Source organism: Rosa rugosa, chromosome 7, assembly GCF_958449725.1.
Source record: "Rosa rugosa chromosome 7, drRosRugo1.1, whole genome shotgun sequence".
Lineage (NCBI taxonomy): Eukaryota > Viridiplantae > Streptophyta > Magnoliopsida > Rosales > Rosaceae > Rosa > Rosa rugosa.
The window spans coordinates 26,332,951-26,346,897 of NC_084826.1; the positions used below are offsets into that span (position 1 = coordinate 26,332,951).

The 13,947-nt window shown below is 39.5% G+C and overlaps 3 protein-coding genes across 6 annotated transcripts; 1 reads left to right on the forward strand and 2 right to left on the reverse strand.

Annotated features, from left to right (window-relative positions):
• Window positions 1–76: 76 nt before the first annotated feature.
• Window positions 77–1,104, reverse strand: LOC133721267 (ABC transporter I family member 20-like). The gene is made up of 2 exons (XM_062147834.1): window positions 702–1,104; window positions 77–605 (listed from the first exon to the last, which is right to left on the reverse strand). Exons 1-2 carry the CDS (start codon window positions 945–947, stop codon window positions 423–425), a joined length of 429 nt encoding a protein of 142 aa, XP_062003818.1. The 5' UTR covers window positions 948–1,104; the 3' UTR covers window positions 77–422.
• A 4,828-nt stretch (window positions 1,105–5,932) lies between these two features.
• On the forward strand, window positions 5,933–10,618 carry LOC133719819 (chloride channel protein CLC-c). 4 transcript variants are annotated; one of them, XM_062145995.1, is made up of 8 exons: window positions 5,933–6,090; window positions 6,245–6,470; window positions 6,846–7,046; window positions 7,179–7,356; window positions 7,644–7,906; window positions 8,447–8,716; window positions 8,854–9,982; window positions 10,125–10,618. In XM_062145995.1, exons 2-8 carry the CDS (start codon window positions 6,259–6,261, stop codon window positions 10,215–10,217), a joined length of 2,346 nt encoding a protein of 781 aa, XP_062001979.1. In that variant the 5' UTR covers window positions 5,933–6,090; window positions 6,245–6,258; the 3' UTR covers window positions 10,218–10,618. The 4 variants fall into 4 exon arrangements, with proteins under 4 accessions (XP_062001979.1, XP_062001980.1, XP_062001981.1 ...); XM_062145996.1 differs by having other exon boundaries at window positions 6,004–6,113; XM_062145997.1 differs by lacking the exon at window positions 5,933–6,090 and adding an exon at window positions 6,103–6,159.
• A 380-nt stretch (window positions 10,619–10,998) lies between these two features.
• LOC133719820 (ribosomal lysine N-methyltransferase 3) lies at window positions 10,999–13,219 on the reverse strand. Its single transcript, XM_062145999.1, has 3 exons — window positions 12,564–13,219; window positions 12,224–12,476; window positions 10,999–11,900 (listed from the first exon to the last, which is right to left on the reverse strand). Exons 1-3 carry the CDS (start codon window positions 13,142–13,144, stop codon window positions 11,229–11,231), a joined length of 1,506 nt encoding a protein of 501 aa, XP_062001983.1. The 5' UTR covers window positions 13,145–13,219; the 3' UTR covers window positions 10,999–11,228.
• Window positions 13,220–13,947: the final 728 nt, after the last annotated feature.

Consider the following 13,947-nt stretch of genomic DNA (forward strand, 5'->3'; position numbering starts at 1 on the left):
AGAAGCATGCGCTGCAGTATACATGTCGCCCATTATTATACACAAAAGAAAAGTTATCCTGCAAATTTGTAAGGAGCGTTCGGTCGGACCTAAAAGGAAGTAAACAGAGAAGATCTCCATATATGTTTACAAAAAAAAAACAGACCTCCACAATTATATAAAGAAGCATGTGACAATACATGTTTGGCCTCTATTATTATTACTAACTTCATACCCGTGTGCGATATACGTGTTATTGGTGAAGGAGAGAAAAATATGAAAATTTCCTTGTCGCCCACTTCTTAATTTTTTTATATTATGTATTTTTTTATCTTACCATGATATCATTGTAAATAATTTTTAGGGGGGTGAAATTTGCACACCCCCTTTTACATTCTACACACCCTTCACCTTTTTTTAATATTTCTTATCATTCACTATATTTATCTTCCAAAACTACCCTTCTCTCTCTCTCCCCCTCCGATCCGAGTCTCAGACTCTCTCCAATTTGGGGCTTGAGAAACGATCATAGCACCTCGCTCCTCACATTCCTTCCTCAAGAACTGGAGCAGGTCCGCCCTCGCTAGCACATCAAGGTCCACCGTGATCTCATCAAGCAGAAGCACCTAAATTCATTCACACACATTTCATCAATGTCCAAAAACGAAAATTACATAACCGAGATGAATATGCAACCTCCATGAAAGATCAATATCCAACACCTTGATCAGCTCAGCTCTCCTTTGTGGGTCAATCCCAGCTACCCTATTGATCAATTTATCAGCCGGAACATTCATCTGTATCGGAACGTCGAAACCAGCAAACGCCACGTCACGCCGCCACTCTCCGCCTAGGTACGACAGGTCGCCGAAGCCGGTGAGAGCGGTGTCGTGGAAAGCCGAGCGACCCAGAACCCGGACCATGCTGGGGTCGACCATGTGCTTGCCTCCGAGAATCCTGAGGATCATGGTTTTGCCGGCGCCGTTGGATCCAGCGAGGAGGCATCGGTCGCCGACGTTGCGGGTGAGGGAGAAGTCGTCGATTAGAGGCTTGGCGTCGGGCGGAGAGAGAGAAAAGGGTAGTTTGGGCGGTGAGGCATCTCTCCCTTTTCTCAAGCCCCAAATTGGAGAGAGAGAGTCTGAGACTCGGATCGGAGGGGGAGAGAGAGAGAGAGAGAATGGTAGTTTTGGAAGATAAATATAGTGAATGATAAGAAATACTAAAAAAAAGGTGAAGGGTGTGTAGAATGTAAAAGGGGATGTGCAAATTTCACCCCCCCTTATTTTTATCATGAAAGGTATGATGGACCATCCATTATTCGGTGAATGCACTGGAATAGTGGAATCACATGACCAAGGAAGATAGGGAGCAGTCAGAGCACTACAACAGAAAAATGACAATGGAGTAATGTCGACTATGATTCTAGGACACTCATAAGTCGGCAACCCAATATTATTATAATGCATAGTGCTTGCAATGCAACTTGGGATTCTCGTTTTTTGGGGTTACATGAAGGGAAAGGGTCCTCTCCTAAGCTCCTTATCTAGCTGAGCTTCCTAAGCTTTCTACCACAAACTGACACGTGTATATACATACATCTAATGGTTCATATTGACTCCCACACTATAAGATGCATCTAATGGTTCTAATGTTTTATATTTCCAATCCTTCAATCCTTCCTCTGACTAAGTACTGCTCCTTCGTCAGTCTTTTTTTTGGTCAGGTGCTCCTTCGTCAGTTGATCAATGAAGAAATGGAAATAAAAAAGCTGATACTCATTTGAGTTTTATCTCAGTACACACCTCTATCTCTCATCTGAAATTGAACCACAAGAAGAAGACGAAGATGGGTCGGCGGATCTCCTGCCGTTCGTCCTCTTTAATTGTTATAGCTGTTGCAGTTGAAGAAACTCACTTTCTGAAACAGGGAGATGATTGAACTGTGGAAACCCAAAACACAGTCTATGGAATTTTATCTATGTGGTGGGCTGATTGGGCAATTTAAATTGCTTAGTTTCTTGACAAAACACCATATGAGTACTACTACTTAAATTATTGTAATCCCAAAGAGATTGTAAACAGTGGAGAAAATCTGGGGGAGGTTCTTCGTGGTGGCATTGAAAATTTTGTATATGCTTTCAAAAAAAGTACCGCTCCTTCGTCTTCTTTAAGTTCAAGTCCAGGCTTTTTCAACCCCTCAGCTCTAGATCGCCTTGCTAAATTGATAGTTCTCTTTCTTATCTGTCCTTCTTTGCAAAATGAATTTCAATCTATGTACCCTTGTGTTGATGTCGAGTGAACATGAAATTTTCTTTGAGAGAGGCTTTGAGTAGCAATTCTGATCATGGAATAAACAAATCAAATCGAATCAATAGCAAATATGATCATAGTTCTCTCTCTTTTCTGCCAAGAAGCTTCAAATTCTACCGAAACACAAGAAAAATTTGCTGCCAATTGTGGCTGAACAGAGCTATGTAGATGGTGAAGTTTGTGAAGAGAAGGAGGAATCCAAGTAGAAGTAGCTGGAAGGAGTTCTAGAGAAAAGATGAGAGAGAGAGAGAGAGAGAGAGGCTAGACTTTTCCAGCCGCAGGGATTGAAAAAACAGTATAGATAGTGTGGGAGTCAATATGAACCATTAGATGTGTGTACATACACGTGTCAGTTTGTGGTAAAAAGCTTAGGTAGCTCAGCTAGATAAAGAGCTTAGGAGAGGATCCTCTCCCTTATATGAATGCTCACATGCATACTGTTGCTTCAATAATAATCATAGAGAAATCCTTTCTTTGAAGTTCACGTTCAGTAGGTGGCTCTATTTTGAATTTTATCAAGATCATGGCTAGCTAAGAGTATAGACTAACTAGTTCGCACTAGGCTTCTTGACTCTGGGTCTTAGCTCTTAGGGGTTTATAACTAGAAAAATTCTTACATACGGCAGCTGCACCACATGGTCCTGCGGCTGCCCAATCAAAACTCACCAAATTTTATATGTATACTGAAAATGCCTCTGCTTTTTAAAGTGAAATATCCAAAATACCCATTACTAAGAACCTGATTGGGCAGCCCTACCACATGTACTTTACACACGCCCTACGCAAGACTTTCTCTTATAACTAAAAAAACAAAAGAGGATGAAACAAGAAACATAACTTATACAAGACGGAACAAATCGTGAAGTCCTTGAATACAAATGCCTCCCCATGTAGACGCTTATAACAAGGTTTTAGCAAGGAGAAGATAGCAACTTAGAGTAGCAAATGGCAATAAGGAAAACTTTAGGGTAGCTAATTGGTCATTAAGCCTACACAAAATTGAGAACCCTATCTATTAAAGCAATTACCCATGCAATAGTGTAATTGATTAAAGAGTGTCCAATTCTCATTGAGAGAGAAGGCCAATAAAATGCAATTAGGCCAACCAACTAAAATGTAAGACCTTAGGTCTTGAATTACATGCAGGCATATACTCATAGTCATGTTCACACAGTCATCGACTGGCCAAAATTTTGTGGTCACTTACTATTAGATTTTTATATTAATGGTTGAGATTAAAACACTTGAAATTAAATATAAAAGTAGGTGACTATAGAATGCTTGATCATTTGGTGACCTTGTGAACATTACTCACACAAAATTATGCGATGTAACATGAGGGAAAATGTCTAAAGATTGATAGTACCCATGACATTATCTAGAAATTTTTAATCTTTACAATTACCTACATTCAATGTAATATTTTTGTTTCTGTAAATTTTTATGTTGTATCTACAAGATAAGAATATTAATAAAATTTCTCAAAAGTACTTGATATTACCTTAAAATACAGGGGTACTTGGTCGACAAAACTAAAAGAAGTTACTTTTCAGAACAACCCTTTTGAATTGAACCACTAAATTTTTTACTAAAACTAAACCCAACTGACCGGTTGGTTATGAAAACTGATGCTTGCGGTGTAATTTCTTAAGATAAACCAACAAAAACCAAACCCAAACTCAGGGTTGTTGGAAATTGGAAAATAACTCTGATAGGTGTAAAAAATTGGAGAAGATGAGTGTAAACCGCGGCCTGCGACATGATTGAAAGAGAGAATATCAGGGTCTTTTTTAGAATACATCTAAAATTTTAATGGAATAGATAAAATTGTGGCTCTATTTAAACTCCCATATTATCATATGGACCTCCCTTTATATCACAATCCTATTTGGCCCTCTTGCAAACTAAAAGAAAAAAGTTTCTAGTTTGGTCTCGTCCCCTCCCCAGAGACCCCAGTTCCTCTATCTATTTTCTCTATCAAATCAATTTAAATCAAGTTTGAGAAATCAGAAATGCATTGGTGGGGTTGAGAGGCTTAACTGCATTCCTTTCCCATATTCTATCAAAATAAAGTACAAGAGATTTATCAAAGAAAGAAGTTAGAGATTGGGTGTTGAGAAGAATAGATGCACAGCTGTCGCTATAAACAAAGTAAATTGGAATAGGGAACGTGGTTTGCTATCAATTTCAAACAAGCAACTCTTTCTCTGTCTTATGGTTTTTTTTTTTGGATAATGAGAAGTTCTTTGTCTTATGGTTTGTGATTGAAGACTTGAGGGATGAAGCACGTTTCATTGCCATTTGGGGTTTTGATCTAGTTCACGTTTGTGATCTCAAAAGCGATTTGGGGTTTTGATCTAGTTCACGTTTGTGATCTTAAAAGCATCGATCAAGGTTTGACTTCTTTCAAATTTAATTACAGATGGTTGACTAACTTGTGTTTGATAAATAGATGAATCATCGAGTTGTTTGCTACATTAGATTAAAATTAACAATTGATTTCTTCATAATGGCATCCTTGATGCTCGACGCTACATTTTTCCTCTTGCCTCTGCGTCAGGATACATCTCATGTTTTTTTCACTCTCGTTTTAGAAAGGCAGGAATGATGGAGTAAGGGACATTTAATGGTAACAAATATTGTAGGAGATTCAAATATTAATTTTAGAGATCTGAATAGAACCACCATAAATAGAGAAATTTTATCCACACATCCTAAAATACTTGATACACATCTCATTCTTAATACACTACTCAATTAATTTTTCAGTATACCATAATTCTATATACACACCCCAAAACTACCCAAACTCTCCTCAAAATTCTCTACCATATTTCTAAATACCCCTGTAGAAAAGAAAGAACTTCTCTTTTCCATTATATCAGAACCTTCAAATCAAATTTTTCCAAGTGCTGCTTTGTCTTGATATGAGGTTTAATGAATTACCATGCATGCTTTCTCTTCCTTGCTTTATATTCACCATGATGGAATGGTTTTCTTGGATATTTGGTTGTTCAGTATGTATACAAATAGTTGACCATGTAGTCAGTGATCGATCAATTTGTGTTTTGTATATGTCAGACCAACGCTAATACTGGTAACCTATTAGCCCAATCACTAAGTTTGGGATAAGAATTATATTTAGACTTGTTTGAATTACTATTTACCTTTAATTTCAAATAAGCATTTTATATCATTTTTCGTTCACCCCAAGTTCCAAAACACCCACATACCCATTTTAGAATAGTTTCAATTCAGATTTTCTCCAAAGTGTGATCCAAGGCTTTTGTTAAACGGCTTATAGTATTCTTAGGATTTTGAGTTGGAAATTTATGAGTATAACAAAGAGCATAACAATGTGTGGATAAAATGTATCCTTTAGACATACAATCCAGCGCACTCTAAACTAGTTGAAACCGAACCGATAATATCAGTTAATCAAATTTTTATTTAAAAAAAAAAAAAACTTTTTGTCTGTAAACTGTTAAGAATATCTGTGAAAACCCAACGTGATCCGATTATTCAGCCTTGATGTACAAAAAGATAAAAACTCCCGCCGTCTCTATTCTCTTTGAAGAGAGAAGACCCTATACTCAACTAATGGACAAATACTGTGCTATAGCCATCACGAATAATTATTGGCCAGCTGCTGACAGTTACATATATCGGACAGAAACAGGGTTATCTTGATTCTTCATCTAATCTCATAAAAGTCCAAGGTTGAATTTTCAGGGCAAATAATAATAATGACTCGCTGGCACTCGTTGAATCTGTAGTTGTGTACCCTTTCAATTTTTTCTGGGTGGGTTTCATTTTTTCAATCAAGTTAGTTTATCTATCTGGGTGGGGTGGGTTTTATTTTTTCAATCATGTTAGTTATCTATCTGGGTGGGTTTCATTTTCATTTCTTGAATCAAGTGAGCATCAAAGTGATTATCTTGAATGGTTAATTGCAGGAGGTAATTGATTGATGGATCCAGAAAGGAATAGCAGCAGCCAATTCCTTGTTGGGGTTGGTAGTGACCTTGAGAATTTTGATTTGTTGGAGAAGGAGACTGAGAATAATGAGAACGACAGGACATGCAGCTACAGAGAACCGCTTCTGAGGAAAAGGACCAACACAACATCTCAGATTGCCATCGTTGGTGCCAATGTCTGCCCCATTGAGAGCCTTGACTATGAGTAAGCACTTCACATTTCAAGTTTGGTTTGGAACTATTTCATTGATTTGTTACATGATCTTTGTTCCTCTTGATCGAGAGTTGTCTTCGATCTAAGCTTGCTCCCAAAGTCAATATTTGGTTTGAGTAGTATTTTGTGATTGGATCTTAGATATGTTGCTGACTTTGGCACAATTTCATCTTTGATGTTTTTAGCTTTGTGCAAACAATATTTGAAGTTGTGTTTCTGTAAGGTCTTCGTTTCCCACCTGATATTGAGTAACATTGATTTTGGGCTGATATTTGATGTGTATCCCTTTGGGCACTTGAGAACTTTGTGGGAGGACATTCTTCTCAGAACGTTGAGTTTTAACTAAGTTGTTTAAGCACATTGCAGGATTTTCGAAAACGATCTATTTAAGCAGGACTGGAGGTCAGCAAAGAAGAGTCGAATTCTGCGGTATGTGGTGCTAAAGTGGGCATTTGCACTTGTCATTGGGCTTGTGACTGGCCTAGTTGGCTTCTTCAACAACATTGCAGTCGAGAATATTGCTGGATACAAGCTGCTGTTGACTAGCAGTTTCATGGCAAAGGCACAGTAAGCCTTCTTTCTAGTTGTCTACCACCTGAATCTATTAATATATTAACCTATAACCTGTTCATCCTTTTTATACAATCTTCCGATAGTTATATCAATATGAATGTGATGTTAAATTTGGTTTCAGTGCAGATATTACAAGGCTTTTGCAGTACTTGCTTCCATGAACGTAGGTTTAGCAACAGCTGCTGCGGCTCTTTGTGCTTTCATTGCTCCTGCAGCAGCAGGTTCTGGTATTCCGGAGGTCAAAGCTTATTTAAATGGAATAGATGCATATTCAATACTGGCTCCAAGCACTCTTTTTGTCAAGGTATACATATGTTGATTTCATTTTTCTCCCCTCTCACTCCTTTTATCTGTGTGCAAACATGTAGACACATTTGCCTACAGGAAAATGAGATGAACATTATTGCAACATTTGTCCTTCTGAATAACTGCTCTCTTGATATATACTTTTACAGAGCTGAATTATCCTCTCTTTAGTTTATGTTAGAGATACTCCAAGTTCTCAATATACTTGACTGACTTTTCTTTGATAAACATGAAGCAAAGTTCTTTACATTTCTGTCTGATATTTATCATTCTGGATTGTTGCAGATTTTTGGTTCCATTCTTTGTGTTTCTGCCGGATTTGTAGTTGGTAAAGAAGGCCCCATGGTACATACAGGTGCATGCATAGCCTCTTTGCTTGGGCAGGGGGGTTCTCGCAAGTATCATTTGACCTGGTCGTGGCTAAGATACTTCAAAAATGATCGTGACCGACGAGACTTGATCACATGTGGTGCTGCAGCTGGTGTGGCTGCTGCCTTTCGTGCTCCGGTTGGCGGTGTTCTCTTTGCCCTTGAAGAAGCAGCTTCATGGTACTCTCACTCTCATAAGAATACTCGGGGAATAAAGAAATGGAAAACAGCAGAAAAAGAGAAGAGTGGAGATGCTTAGGAATGAACTATAACAATGGTGAAAGAAAAATGGGGTAGAATTTGCAATTGCAATGAGTAGGCACGTAAAAACTAGTCAACTCCCCTAAAATTTCATAATAAAACTCAGCAAGTGTAGTTTACATTGTTTTCCATGCTTCAATTACGATTCTTTGTTCACATCACATTTGCCTTTTGTTTTCTATGATTTCTTAAATTTTGCAAGCCTGCTCGAAATTTAGACTCTACTGAATTGGCTTCTCAGGATGGTATATCTTACATAAGTGGTAGAAGTGATGGTTATTCTGAACACAATATGGTACAAAGAGAGGTGAAGGGTTGAAAAAATGAAATAGCAGAGATCATTTTTTTGTTATTCTGGGTATTATAATTGTGGAAAATATTAGCATTGGGTGAATATATCTGCAATATAGCAACAATCGGGGTTTTGAGTTGTGTGTTCTCTTTACTGACATACTTCAGGTGGCGGAGTGCTCTTCTTTGGAGAACCTTTTTCACGACAGCAGTAGTTGCAATTGTACTGAGAGCTTTCGTACAGTATTGTGCTACAGGAAACTGTGGCCTATTTGGGGAAGGCGGTCTGATTATGTACGACGTCAGTGCAGCTGACGCAACATATAGTGCCCCCGATATACTAGCAGTATTACTCCTCGGTGTTTTTGGAGGAATTTTTGGAAGTATATATAACTATTGTGTTGACAAGGTCATTCGAACCTATAGCATCATTCATGAGTAAGTTCTCACAGCTCAGTTCTGACATCTGGGACGTTTACTGCGATAATGATACACTACCATATTTGTTGCTGACACAATAACATTTATTGTTTTCCCATTTCTGTTAAACTTCTCTGCTTTTCCTTAATCTGCAGAAAAGGTGCTGCTCCGAAGATCTTACTTGTTATCACCATTTCCCTATTGACGTCATCCGCTGCTTTTGGCTTGCCATGGTTTGCAAGGTGCATCGCATGCCCTACTGATCTGACTGTCACTTGTCCTACTGTTGGGAAAACTGGCAACTATATAAGCTTCAACTGCCCATCAGGCTATTACAATGACATGGCCTCCCTCTTTCTGAACACTAACGACGATGCTATTCGTAATCTATTTAGCACCGATACAACAAAAGAATTCCACATATACTCTCTTTTCATCTTCTTTGCTGCTGTTTACATCCTTGGAATTATTACATATGGCATTGCTATTCCTTCTGGACTTTTCATCCCTGTCATACTAGCCGGAGCTTGCTATGGTCGTCTTGTTGGGAGGTTGTTTGAATCAATATCTAGTCTCGACACAGGCCTCTTTGCCCTACTTGGAGCTGCCTCGTTCCTTGGTGGCACTATGCGGATGACAGTTTCCCTATGCGTCATATTGCTTGAACTTACCAATGACTTACTGTTGCTTCCCCTGGTGATGTTGGTCCTGCTTATTTCAAAAACTGTGGCTGATAACTTTAACAAGGGAATTTATGACCAGATAGTTAAGATAAAGGGATTGCCTTATTTGGAGGCTCATGCAGAACCTTACATGAAGCATTTGGTCGCAAGTGATGTTGTTTCAGGTCCATTGGTTACCTTTTCTGGTGTTGAGAAGGTAGGCTGTATACTGCATGCTTTGAGGACCACAGGGCATAATGGATTCCCAGTGATTGATGAACCACCTTTTTCGGACACTCCCGAGTTGTGTGGTCTTGTTTTAAGGTCCCATTTGCTTACTTTGCTCAACGGTAAGATCTTTTCAAGGGAAAGGATTGTTTGTGGAGAAGAGATCTTACGCAGATTTGATGCATTTGATTTTGCCAAGGCGGGATCAGGAAAGGGACTCAAAGTGGAAGATCTTGATATTGAAGAGGAAGAGATGGAAATGTATGTTGACCTCCATCCTATTACAAATGCATCCCCATACACAGTTGTTGAGACAATGTCACTAGCCAAAGCCGCTATTCTGTTTCGACAACTTGGTCTCAGGCACTTATGTTTGGTACCAAAGAGCCAAGGGGTAAGTTCCTCCTCAATTTCCTTATTTGTCTCCAAATCCATTTTTAATTTGTTTCTATAGTTCAGTAAGAGTTCCGGTGCTTATCAAACTCTGCAAGCACACATCTGAAATTGTTTCTGTTGTCTTTGTTTGCCCATGGCAGAGATCTCCAATCGTCGGAATTCTGACACGGCATGACTTCATGCCAGAGCACATTCTGGGGATCTTCCCTAATATCAAGCCTCACAACAACTAGATCAAGTGCGTTGATAAATTCAACAAAATTTTGATGGTGCAATATGTCCCTTGATCTGTTTAATGCTATCTCGAACTTATGGAGGAGTGCGAATGGGCGAGATTTTGTTTGAAGAAAGTCAATAGTTATGCATGCAACATGAACTGGATGATAATCTCAGGAATTACTTAACCCCTCGTGTCTGTTGTTTGTTGATGGGGCAATCTTCGTGGATGTATAAAGATCTTTGTAACTCTTTAAGACCTGCCATGTAGAATAGAACTGGAAAAATTCATTCCGATGCACAGCCATTATTGTACCAAGAATTTTCCTGTACGTCTCCTTTCGTGTATAGGCATTGTTTTGTACACATTTGAAAAGAACAAAATAAGATATATGGATGCTCTTGCCTTGAAGGTCTCCATTACAGTTTGAGGTTTCCATTCTCAGAGGGTGCAAGCATAGAGTTAAGTTCTATCCTCAGTTCCTCCTACACCACTCTTCCAGCTGTTCTCTTTTCTACTGGTAGCAGGTAAATGCAAAAGGAGCAATAAGTATTCCCACACCCTGGATGGACCATCTGAGAAGGCAGGCACTGCTCCTAAACCCTTCTGGACATAAAGAACTCATTTGCTGCAGAAGTCAGTTAGAAAAGATCCAGCAACGATCTATAGAAACTTTTGACACTCATAAGCTGAGTTGGAATAAAGAATGTGTACTTCAATTACGAATATCCTTTTCCTTAAAAGCTTATCCCGCAATTGCCTCCCAGTTAGAGCATATAAAAAAATGCTAAATAGTGAATCTTTTGAAAGGAAAAAAATTGCAATTATCAGGTTTAAGAGCACACAATGCCAACATTCCACTATTCACTTCATAATAGTGTTACCAAAATGTCACTTTAATAGCAGCACAGCAGCATTGTGTATTCCACACTTTGACTTGGAGAGGAAATTGCACCAAGAAAATGCCTAAAACAGGCAATGCAAAGAAGAAATGACATGGATAATACTCCAATAAGTGTCCTGTCTTTCATTTTCGTTTCAACTTCTTTCTCGGAGAGGCTTGTTCACCAGTTGTAACTTGGGAACCGGAAGTGGCAAATGTTCTGAATTTCTGAATGATTCTCCTCTCACTGATACGAAGCATCAACGAATGGTACAACTTTTTCTCTTTTATACTACAACACCTCTTCAGTGCTTCAATGTCGTCTTGTATTGAATTTTTACCATACAAGCTCTCCCGCATATCTGCAAGGGACAAGAGAGCATTACAAATAGTATTTGTCAACAACACGGCTTCACTGAACTCAGCAGTTATGTCAGACAATTTTTCAGTTTTATCTGATAAAATGCCGTCCATATGCCCATTGGAATTTCCTGTGGTTGCTAGAGCCAGATCAATCTTATCATATGCATCCTGTTGTAACAACATTATGTACAACAAAAGCAGCAGCTCATTTGGGGGTTCCCCATTAAACGAAATCTCAAAATATTCCGAGTTGTGGCTGGCACATCCGGAGTATCCTAATCTTCTCCACAAAGATAGCCTCGCTCTACGATGCTGGCCAGAAAACAAAGATGCACTCCACTGAAGTACAAGTTCCAAGTCGATATTCACAATGTCAAATGGATTATCAGGCTCTGTAAATCCATATCTATGTAGAAGTGCAGCATTTCCCAATAAGCCATATGTATTGAAGACCTGGAAGAGAAGACAAGGGTTAATACAAATAGTTTCATAGAAGCAGCATTTCACATCAGGCTTCAGCTGTGAGTTGTGTCTGGACTATGGATTTCACACGTCATTAGTTCCAAGTAGTTTAATGTTATATACTGCATTACACGAATACAGTGCACAAGGAAAATCTAAGTGGGCACATATCATGCATTTCTCATAGTCATACCTCTTGCCATAGCAATGATAAATTGAATTTTTATATTGCATTTTGCTCGAGAGAGAGGCAATGTCCAATGTCCATTCATATAGAAAGGCATTCAATTCAATTCAAAGTGCTAGTGACTAACCTCAGCTCCAACTTTGACATCTTTGACCATAACCATCTCCAAATCATCGTCATCCCCATCATCATCAGTAGCACTAGAAGCTACATCATCATTAGTACTAGCACCAACACTGGAAGTTGTACTAGTAGTAGATTCATTAGCAGACTCATTGCCTTCTTCGCTACCACTATTTTCAGTAGTGTCGGATTCACTGTTTTCAGTAGATGCAGAGGTGTTCAAGTGCACATCCTCAGCTGCCGTTTTGTGATTAAAGCTGAACCAATCAATCAATCAATGAATCAATCCCAATAACTAAACATCATCATTCATCATATTCGAAATTAAGCAACTACAGTCTTACATGTCAGCCAGAGGAACCATTCCGACTCCGTGGTAGTGATCATCAATCTGAAAAGACCTAGAAGCAACCAGCGTTCTTGCTGCCAGGTACTCCTCAAACCCGAAAAAGCTCTCAAATTGGGTCGACCCAATTTGATCCTGCAATGGCTCAATGCTCTCTTTCCAGTCCTCCAACATCACTCCTCTGTCCTCCTTCACCGTGTCGTGCAGCTCCGTCCCTCTCAGCAGCTCCTCCGCCGTCCAGACCAACGGAATGGGCTCTTGCTCCGGCAACACCGCCAGGTACGGGGCCCAGTGGGACTGCTCCCCCAGGCTCCTCTCGTGCATGATCGCCACCGCCAGGCCCAGGCTGCCGTCGAGGCCGGCGGCGTCGATCATGTCGCGTGCGGCGGTGGTGATGACGGTGAGGCACGTGGCCTTGGGGATTCTGGCGACGGCGTCGCCGACGTGGAGGTCGGCGAGGGCAGTGACGGAGAGGCCTTGGGTGGCGGAGACGGTCAAGTCGAGAGCGTCGCTGCATTGGATGCCTTCCCGCTTCATCCAGCGCTTGAAAGCCCTCACGCGCCGAGCCGCCATTTCCATCTCCTTCCCTCCCAAGTCTTCCGTTTTTTCAAACTAAGTAGAAGCAAACCTAGAGCTGGCTCAAAAAAAAAAAAAAGAAGTGAGAAATTCAGAATTTTCATAACTTTATTTAGAAATTTTTTTTCATGCCTAGTAGGCTAGTACCATTTAGTCTAGTGTTATAAATCTCTCATTTATAGATGAAAGATTGTGAGCAATAGACCAGTTGTTAACTTTGTAACTCTCTCGACCTCAAGATGAGGTGAATTAATGTCTAATTTTATTTACTAGCTAGAATATTTTGATAAAATAATTAATTGTATAAAATATAAGGTTTTTAACAAATTTCAACATTGGTCACCGACGGAATTGACGAACTGCATTTGCTTTTTAGTTTTCGCCTCAGGTTTCAAAATCTCATATCCAACCTTGGTCACACATCTCTTCTTTCTCTAATTCTATTCTTTCCCTCTTCCTCCTCAGCTTTTTAGCTGAATATTTAACGACTTCATGTTGCAATGTTAATCTCGGTTGTGTTGAAATCGGACAAGAATTTTTAGTTAAGAGTAGATTGAAAACAAGAGCTCGCTGAGCTCGATTTATTAATGGTTTGGATGATTCGTGTGTTCTGTGTGACTCAGGGGTGGAAGATACTAATCCTCTCTTCCATTCTTGTCCTGTTGTTTGTAATGTCTGAAACTTGGCAAGAAATCTTCCTCCTCCTTCTTCTGCTTCGTGCTTTGGGTTAGTTGAATTTTATTTTCCAAAATGAAGCCCCTGCTACCATAGAAGACTGTATCCTCACGTGTTGACAAATCTGGAAA